Source organism: Pygoscelis adeliae, unplaced genomic scaffold (genome assembly GCF_000699105.1).
Source record: "Pygoscelis adeliae isolate BGI_AS28 unplaced genomic scaffold, ASM69910v1 Scaffold174, whole genome shotgun sequence".
NCBI lineage: Eukaryota > Metazoa > Chordata > Aves > Sphenisciformes > Spheniscidae > Pygoscelis > Pygoscelis adeliae.
In genome coordinates, this window is record NW_008824676.1 from 277,075 (window position 1) to 287,361 (window position 10,287).

Below are 10,287 nucleotides of genomic sequence, written 5' to 3' on the forward strand. Positions count from 1 at the left end.
GCTTTTCTGGTTTTAGTCTGTGGCTATTGGCTTTACAAAAAGGTTTGAAGTAATATCAAAATGTACTATCCACTTTCCCAGACAGAACTACTATCCCATAACCTTAACAGCATATTATTTAGACAGAAAATCGGAGAGATAAATAGGACTGCAAAAATGCAGGTTTTTTCAACAAAAGTTCTGGAGGAAACAGAGTTTGCTAAGGGAGAATACAACTGTTTCAACTGTAAGGGAAAATCATGAAAAGGAAGAAGCCAGAAGATGAATAGGACAATAATCACCAACGGCATGGTGAGAAACAACCAGTCTATTGGCCATGTCATTCATCAATTGACTCAGACCAGACAAGGACTTTAAGAAAGAATCAGAATGAGAAGTGAATCCTGGATGTTGAGATATTTAACAGATACCAGAGAACAACCGTCTTCCTTGTCCTTGCAAAGGGAACCATTTCTCCAAATTCCTGTGCACGGTGGGGCTTTGTTGCCCATAACAATTTTCCTTAAGCCTCTAATGCTATGCTGGGTATGCTTGCTTTAAGAAAATTTAATTAGACTACTTATGGCAATAAATTCTACATAACATCAGGGGTTTTCACATCTGGTGATGACAAAAAAGAGCACGCTGAGACAAAAGCACTGCTTACCGGAAGGTGACTAAGTGGCACATCCACTTGACCCAGGAAGTCGTCTCTAGTCTGTCAAATAGAAAAAAAAAAAGGCAGAAAAAGATGACCTTACCTCTAAGGTCATCTTTACATCAGAAAAGCAAAAAATTATAAACATCAATCCAGTCACAATGAAGTAAAAATAAAGATGGTTGAGTACCATTATTTTAGCAATTACTGGTTTCTACCCCTTTATTATTGCACATTATCTGTTGTTACAATTTATCTATTTCAGCAGAGCATTTTCTGTGACAGTCCACAATGGCTCCTTAGTCCACAGTGTGTATGTTAAGTACTGACAAAATTCTGTTTCTTCTGACAACCTATGCATAATTCAAAGCACAAAGTAATAATCTACTTTTTCCATGAATTACTCTCCACATTCATTAAAAAGCAGAGTGAAATTACTGTTCACCATGTCATTGAAATGTTTTTGTCAAAATTTGGTGACTTTTTCTTTTTTCTTTTCTTTTTTTTTTTTTTTAAGGAAAACCTCTGATGCACATCTGCCAGGGAAGGGAGGGGAACCCAACATTCAAACAGTGAAGATAGAACTGTATGAATTGCAAACAATTTTCCCCAAAATAAAAATTTGCTTTATCTCTTTACCAAACAGAAACCATAGTATTAGAACTTTTTTGTTTTTTTAAAGAATGCTTTTTCATTAATTCAGAATACTTTGTAAGGAACAGTTATACACCCTTATAACCAGCCTTTTGTGTAATCCTGTATTTCCCACTTGAAGACTTGACCATTCATACGCCGCTTCAGGTTAAGCATGCGGATGTGGTTATACCAACATTCGGGCCACAGCACCATCACAAATTCACTTATGCACAGTTAGGTCCATATAGAAGTGATAAACACTACTTTTCTGCATGTTCTTCCCTGTCTGTTCGATCACCATCTTCTCTCAGAGCGAACAATCCAAAGGCACCATCTCCCATGAAGGTAACCACCGACAAGCTGACTGTGGGACCTGGTCTCCATCTAACTATACCTTTATTCCTGGGTATTTGAAGCATTATTCATAACTCCACCAACTATATTCCATACCCATTTTACAGCTATGAAGATGAAAGGACAAAGAGAGCCCTTCAAGGTCTAGAAGTTCAAAGATCTATCTGATCTTTGCAATACTCAGTGATTCTTCAAGACGCTCAGACTGGACTGCATGCAGTGGCCTAATCACCCGTTCATACCTACCACTTTAAAGAGCATAAAAATTCACACAAGATACCTCAGCGCACTTCCAGAAATCCACTTAAAAGGACAGACCAATGAAAAGGAACATGAAATATCAGCAGAGGTGGACAAACTAAGGATAAACTTTGAGCGGGAAAATCTGTACTGTTATCACTTACTTTACAGCTCAATAAAGCCTAGAAAGAAATAGCTCTCATCAATTTTCTCACCAAATAATAATGTCTGTTCAATCTATATATTCAATTACACTAGATATAACATTTCTAGCTGAAAATATTTCTGTACTGAATGGACTGTGATGGCTTTAAATAAATTATAACTTTAAAGCACTGCTCAGGTGTTATCTTTATCACTTAGAGACATCTCAAAACTACTTCAGCGTTTAACAATTTTTATGATTAACAGTGTCACCTGAAGAGCAGAGTTCCACTGCTACCCTTTTATTGTCAACTAATCTATATCTCAGGGGTGCTTTTTCTTTAAAATGTGGCCGTTACTATCCATCCAACTTCAGCACAACCCGGCGCAAACTAAAAATGCAGGCCATCTCCCTGTTTGAATCACATAACTGATCTATGTGTATCTTCCCTGCTAGTAAGTAATAGAGGGCAACCCAGAAATAAAATCAATAAAAAGCACAGATGGTATAGTCAGGCACTGCGTGGAGAGATTCCTTTCTGTCTCCACCACCCAGAAACTCCACAAAACCACTGAGGCACCCCAGGTAATTTCTTGTTGAAGGGAGAGGCTGTGGGAAGACACTCCCAAGCCTCCCTTTGTGCAACCAGATCCCCAGAGGAACCGGACAGCTTCTGAGCCCCCCTGGAAGTGACAGCTGCATCACGGGGCACCAGGGGGTCATTCCTCTGACCCCTTCACCAGGAGGAACCATCTCCTGCTCTGCATCCCTCAGAGGTTAACCAAACGCCTACCCTCAGGGCTGTAAAAGCTCTCCTGAGGCGAACACAGGGTCCTCACAGAAGGGATCAAAAGAGGGATAGCAGGGATGTCACGCTGCTGTCTCTACACTCTTAATTCCCACCAGTGCTTATTATTTCTTTCACAATCCACCCACAATTGAGGAAACCTTTCATCTTACAATAATTTTGGCCTGAAACGTGGCCAACCCTGAAACAAATTGTCTGAAGTGCAGATACGTTTTCATAAATCAAAATACACAGGCCTTTCTAAACACAGGGTAACCAACTGACATGGCCGTATGGACAGCTGTCATGAGGAGACCTACCCAAAAGCACCACGCAGACAAAAAGAGGCCCGGGCCGCATCTGCTCATCTCTCACTGACCAGATGAGGCTGGTACGGGCCGGAGCAGCCAGACCACAGATCCCTGTCATGAGGAAGCCGAGCAGAAAGCTCTGCCGAATGAGCCTGGGCGGCGTCTGCCTGGCTCCCAGGCTGTGGCGCGGGCAGGAGAGGAACAGGGGAACACGGACGCACTGCAAGCAGCCCCACAGCCCTGCCACGTGCTCAGGGAGGGAGGCTGGAGGGTGGTAGTAACCCACGAAATTGCCAATAATCTGTATCACAGGGAGAAAGTCACAGAGATCGGCCGGAGCCCCTCCACTGCAGGCCACTGGTTGTGTGCCGTAGGAGCCAGGAAGAAGGGAAGAGCAGAAACAGGCTCTGGTGGGGTGTGTGTACGTGGGTCCCATGCGGTGCAGGCTGCTGAGCCTGCGTGGAACCGACCCAGCGAAGGCTGGCTGCCGGGGACGACACAGGCCGTGTCCCTGAGCCCACGGCACCAGGCACCGCTGGGCCAGGGCTGCCCCGGTCCGTTCTGCTGAGTGCCCGCACGCAGGGGGTCAAACAGAAACCTCAGATGAGAAAGCACTGCCCGCTCGCGACACCCAGGTTTTATTAATACATGAAATCTAGAATTTATGCCACTGAATGGGGTGGTTCTGTTCTTGCAGCTACTCCATCCCAAATTCGCCCTATAACCATGACGTTATCCATCAGATAACTAAGTTAATAAAACATAACAATGAAGCAGAAAACACTGATTCTTGTAGCTTCTATTAAGAGCTTGAACAACAAAGGGAATGCTTTTCTGAAGATTTTTAAAAGCCTATTTAATTGAATACAAATATATGTTTCCAATGCTATAGACACATGCACAGATAAAAGATAACTCCCTTTAAAATTTAAAGCCAGGCTTAAACCATATATTGACAATCCTACGCTTATCAATCATTTTAGTATCTTACCTAAACATGATGAATTCTAGCATTTTGATCTAGATTGGAAATGTTATATACAACAGTCAAAGGAATGAAATTTTGGCAACAGATGAGGTATAAAGTAATTAAATAGCATATATGTGTTTGCTTTGTGAGCTGGTCACTGTGCTCGATGTATACTCGGTATTCATTAATAAGATATGAATTTTCAAAATAAAGCATATTGCATTCTTCAAAAAATCAACTGTCAGGGATAACAATTTCTCCCAGATACTGTTTATGATACCAGATATCAGTCCTAGTGATTCCCAAATAACCTGCTGCTTATTTATAACTACGCTATGCACAGAATTCCAGGAAGTGCATACTGCTGCTCCAAAGCCAAGTTTACATATTTCTCATAGCAGAGCATTAAGTTTAACATTAAAATTCATATTTTATATGATAACATCATAAGAATTCTGTTTCTACTATAAAGACAGCATAAAGTCCCGTGATCCCCAAAGAATGGACACATACTACTGTGCTACATGCCCATGGAACCACACAAAAAGAGTATCTGCACCAAGGAGCCTGTGTTTTTTCCAAATTTAAGTAAAAATAGCTAACAGATTTTTCATTACAGAATTTTGACTATTAATCTTCTTCCTAGCAACTACTGGAAAAACCTGGTAGCATGCACTGCTTTCAGAGAATTAACATACTTCTCCCTTAATATTGGCAAATACCAAGTACCTTCCGCCTCCTGCTTCAATACAGTTACTCAAATATCAACTACTCAGAAGAAAATACATAGCTATTTCTAGACCTGTTCATGCAGCTTTTAGTTCAAGAAAAACACAACTCATGGACATGGAAAATTTTCAGGTTGGTTAGAAACAGAACCGTGACCAGACACAGATGCAGTTTCACTATATATATGGGGAAGAGGGTCCTTCCTCTGCGCCCGAGATGGGGAGGAAGCCACACCATGGGTTGGTGCAGATGGTGGGGACATAGAGATGAGTCTACAAAGTTCCCTCGGGGTATTTCTCAACAGACACACACACAGGTGACTTACATGCAAGTACCAAGCCTGAGATATCTGATATATTCTGTACATGGAAATGCTGTAAGTATACCACATATTTATCTGATTTTAACATATCTAGCAATCATGAGAACTGCTTGCATCTACACTGAATAACTGATTTTATCTGGTATTTCCAAATGCTCTGCAGCCTGACTGTGGCTGCAGCCACAATGGTAAACTGGGCTCTAAGAACTGTGCAAATTCCAGACTGATGTTAAAAGTCTTCCCTTCTACCCAGACCAAGTTTTCAGGATTAAAAAGTAAACCCTGCCTTAAAAGCAGCTGAACCAAAAAAATTTGTTTGTCTGTGGTTTAGAGTGGAACTGGAAAATCCTTAGTTCCAGCCTGGCTCTGCCAGTGAGCTGCAGTGACAATTTAAAAAAATTACTTCCTCAGCTACTCCTAGCATGAATACGGTCATCTTTACCAGTACTAGGGTTCTTGTAAAACTGAATCTTTATGCAACACTGGACCATACACATACATTTATAAGAAAAATTATTTGGGTGGGGTAGTATATTCATATTTAGCATTTTAGGACATCTTTGTTCTGTGAAGAGAATTTTGTCTTGCAGGCCTCCACATTTCTAATATTTAGGCACTCTCATCTTGGAGTTTCCTGCTTCCAGAAAGCACCTCACAAGCCACATGAACCTTTTTCCTTCTCTATCAGGTATTGAATTTCTAGTACCTTATTTTTCACATTTCTCATTACAACAATATCTGTTCCAAGAACCTCCTTCTCACTAAAATAAAAAGGGCTATGCAATCCACAAGCTTGCCTGTTTAGTCGCATATTACACTGCTAATTCTTGCTCAAGTCTGATCTTTCCCCCCCTCCCAAGACAGTGCGCAATCCACTCTGAACGGTAAAGACACAGGATGCAGATGCTTATCAACCTACAACTTGAAACAGATTTTACCAATCAGAATTACTGAACTAGTTTTCAGAGCTGTTGGCTAGGAAATGATGCTTATATGTATCATTGTAACCTTTATTTTATACAGATCATTATATAACATTATATGAAGGCAAGCAGTTATTTAATTTTTTAAAGCAGTAAACAGAAGGAAAAGTTAGTTCACTGGAGAGAGGCTGCAGCTGCCAGCGAAATCTTCACTGCCAGTTTCATTGTTTCAGGTTTATGAGAAAATCTTAATGACCACCTGGAGTTGTCAGAAATAGTCACTCTCAACATATGACTTCCTCTTTAGAATGCTCCGGCAGCAACCACGGCTGTGTAATGCCTGGAGCTGCTCTGCCCTCACCTCACCCACGACTGCCAGGCTGCAAGCAGCAGGATCCCTGCAGGACCCTGACGGCGTGCTGCTTGGACTGTTGTGCCTGTTTGTGCGAAACATCTAAGTAAGGCCCTGCAGGAGTTACACAGCTGGGAAGGACCACAAAGGGACAATAAAACTGCCCGCATGCATTGCCTCTTGGAGGGGCCAACCCCTGCTTGAATGTCTGTAACGTGGCTTCTGCACGGGCCAGATAAGATAGGAAAAGCACACGGTAGGGAGGGGTAGAGGCATGTCTTAGATACTTCATAACACTTGCTGCAAATCCTAAGACATAGTATAACAAAAGCTATCCCAAAATTTCCTATTTAGTCTTCAACACTCCAGAGCCATTTCTAGAAGTTATGCCATCCTCTGTTCCAAACGACCACTTGCCAGAAGGGTTTTGCTTGGTTGGTTTATAGTACATTTACTTCTGAAGATAAGAAAGTCAGTGAAAAGATGAACCAATCTGCTTGGTGAAGAATAGACTCCCAGAAACTTTTATTTTTATTTTGCATCCCACATCACAAACCAACAAGTATTCCTCACCATCCATTTTAATTTGGAATTAAAGGAGGACAAAACCCCACTTTAGAATAATGATACTTGAAAGTAACAAAAAAGCTCATGACTATTTGAGTTAGTAAACAAGTATTATTTTTAAAATCTGATATTTATTCAGTTTTACGAAGGATGTAAAATCTCATTACTTCAAATACTGTCCTATTTTCCTGCTAGCTCTCTCAAAATGAAAGGTAATCACTTCTATTTTTTGGCAGAGACATAAACACATCCTGCCTATTGAGGAAACCCAAATCTGTTCAACTATCTAGTTTATTTACACACTGATCTTGTAGAAAAGCAGTATTAATGCAAGAATCCTTTAATTTGTCTTCTGTGTGCTCAAACACATCAGTCATGTTTAGGCATTCTGTACACTGAATTTTCTTGAATGTGTGAGAGTTAACCGTTACATCAACACAGACATTACAGTGAAACCTGGTCACTATCACTGAATCCCAAGTGTAGACAAAACCTCATCTATCCAGCAAATTACAATGGGAAAAAGGATGCTCAACCTGTTGAGGTTCATGGAACCCATCCCGCACAATACATTTGTTTTAAGCAACGTCCAACATAAGGGAAATAAAGGGAGACACCCCTGCTCCAATACTCACATGAGTGAATTCACATTAAAATATAATCTAATGTTAAATGTTTCAGCTCAATCTGCGAGTTATATCGATCACTGAATACCACTCACCTCAAAAAACAATACCAAAAATTCAGTAAGTCAAACAGCTGCTGAAATGGTCAGGAGCAAATTTAATAAAATGCAGTACAAGAACCACTCAACACAGGCCCTCAAAGTTCCCAGAAGTCCCAAGCAGAAAAAAATTAACCACCCATTCTAGCCGAAACTCACAAAAATCCAAGTGCAAACCCAAAAAGATTGCACACAGGTATGCCACCCCATTGCAAGAAGGACTAAAGTTGCATGGTGAGAGCCAACAGGAAGAAGTATTTCGCTATCAACCAGTCAAGCCTTGTACGTATCTCAGCCAGCCAGTACAGACAGTAATAGAAGGTTGGAAAAACCAACAATTAAAGAATGATTCACTGCTTCCTTGATGCCTTCTATTCCCTCCCATCCCACCTCCCAAAAACCATCAGGCAACTTCAAGGTCAACAGATTGCTTCCTCTTAGGCACAGCACACACAGACTTTGCGTTAAGGAACCATTACACTGGACTTTACACTTACATACTCATAATTACTTTTCACTTCCAAAAGCAAGACTCAGAATTAGGTACTGTTGTTGGGAGCAGTAGGAGTGGCAAGGTTCAGGCACCTGATTTTCCTTTTAATTTAGAAAGGTAATACAGAAAAGGAGATATGTGCAATCAAGGAGGAGAAGAACAGGTAGCATAACTAATAACTGCTGGAAGAAAAAAAGATACTAGTTTAAAATACATGTAGAACAGAGTAAACGTATGTATGATTTTACTATGTGGTAAAGTTTGTCTGTATTTTACCTATGGTATCATTAAAGATCAAAATTAGAAGATAGCTATCATTAAAGGCGATGGCACGAGAAAACACTTCATTACTATTAAGTGTCATTTTTAAGTCACTGACTACTAAGCTTGAAAAAACAACAGAACTACTTTAAAATTCTAACTTGTGCCAAACAACTTACAATGTGAACCAACTGTTCAGCATGTGAGATTTAGGTGACAAGGTGACACTCGCAAGTCAAATGCATGTAAAAATTAGTCTGCAACTTGATATATATCCAAGCTGCAAAGCCAGTAAGAAAAGCCTGGGATAAAGTTACACCACCCTAAAAGCCCTTAGTCTAGTAAAAAGTATAGAAAGGAAAGCATCCATCAACATCTAGGTACAAAACATGAAAATCTAGTTGAAACTTAGGATTGTATACATGCACTGCAATTTTACTTGGTACTGACGCAAAATGGGAGTCACATTTAAAAAGAAAAAGTATGAATAAAGTATTGTATTTATCTTAATTTCAAACATTTAACTTTGTTGTTTTCCAGCAGGGAAAGTGTCTATAGTTAACAGTTAAGCTGTTACAGACCCTTAATAATTGACAGCTGATTTTTTTAACAAAATTACAGAATAATCTCAAATTCAGAAAGACAACACTTCGAGAAAGGTTCTGATAATATTTCAAGAACAAGAGATGTACTAATTTGTCTGAAAAAGGGTCACACAGATAAAGCAGCTCTTTGGAGAAGGAAATCCCAAGTAAAACTGCAACATTACTCACTATGTGTGAGATTCTAGATAAGCACGTATCAATGAAAGTCTTCCTCCCCTTATATTTTCTTACAAGACACGTTCTTGTAGGAGTACCTGCCTATTTCAATTCTGGCATAAAAGATAAATATTACCTCAGATGTATTAAATAATACATTATTTAATCTTAATTCTTTAAGTATGCCTAAATATAGTATTCACTGTAAGATGAAACAGGATATTACAGTAACCGTTACAAAGTAAGACAAGATCTGAATAATGGCTGAGCATATGAGTAACTACTACAGGCAGCTTAAATCTGCTTAGCTTTATTCCAGCCTAAATAGAAATTGGAAGTTCAGAATATAACAGAGGTACAAAACAGGTCAGCCAGGACTTTCATCAATGGGTTGCATGAACGATTTGAAGGATCTCCAGGAGGAGTGCACAGACCTTGTAGGTCAACAACTGGTTGCCGCAGCTGGTATTGACAACAGGGATTCAGCTTTTTAGCTATGTGTATAAATATCTGACTGGGGGGAGTAAAGAAGGTTAAGCCAGACTCTGCGATGCCCAGCAGCAGGACAAGCAGCAATAGGCAGAAATTGAAACACAGGACATTCCATTTAAACATAATACAAAACTTCTTTACTGTGAGACTGGTCAAACACTGGAACAGGCTGCCTAAAGACACTGTGGATTTTCCATCACTGGAGATACTCAAAACCCAATCGGACAACCTGCTCTGTTTGACCCAGATTTGAGCAAGGGGTGGACTAGACAATCCCCAGAGGCCCCTTCCAGCCTCACCCATTCAGTGATTCTGTGACTACTAAGCAGAAGAAAAATCCTCTTTTTTAATTAATTTAGTTTGGATAAGATGGTATGGTCATGTCTGACCAGCTGCAGGCATACTACGTTGAAAGACTGCCCAGCATGCAACTGCAGTTCTCTCCTAAAACCTGTGTTCATGCAGAGGCTTCCACATCCAGACACTCAAGACCTACTTCAAACTTAACTGCTTAACTCAAGTATGTCAGGCAACCTCTAGTAGGTAATTTCCCTGTTAGTGGTTTTTTAAATATACTTTCCTG

At 40.2% G+C, this 10,287-nt stretch overlaps 1 protein-coding gene across 4 annotated transcripts in view; it reads right to left on the minus strand.

Annotated features, from left to right (window-relative positions):
- Positions 1–10,287, minus strand: part of NEDD4L (neural precursor cell expressed, developmentally down-regulated 4-like, E3 ubiquitin protein ligase) — a 151,199-nt gene that overhangs the window by 61,864 nt on the left and 79,048 nt on the right. For all 4 annotated transcript variants that reach the window (XM_009323056.1, XM_009323057.1, XM_009323055.1 and 1 more), the window contains one exon: positions 647–697. Coding sequence is in view for 2 of the 4 variants with exons in the window: in XM_009323055.1 (XP_009321330.1) it covers positions 647–697 (51 nt within the window). In the remaining 2 variants the exon portion in view is untranslated. The remainder of the gene's footprint in view (positions 1–646; positions 698–10,287) is intronic.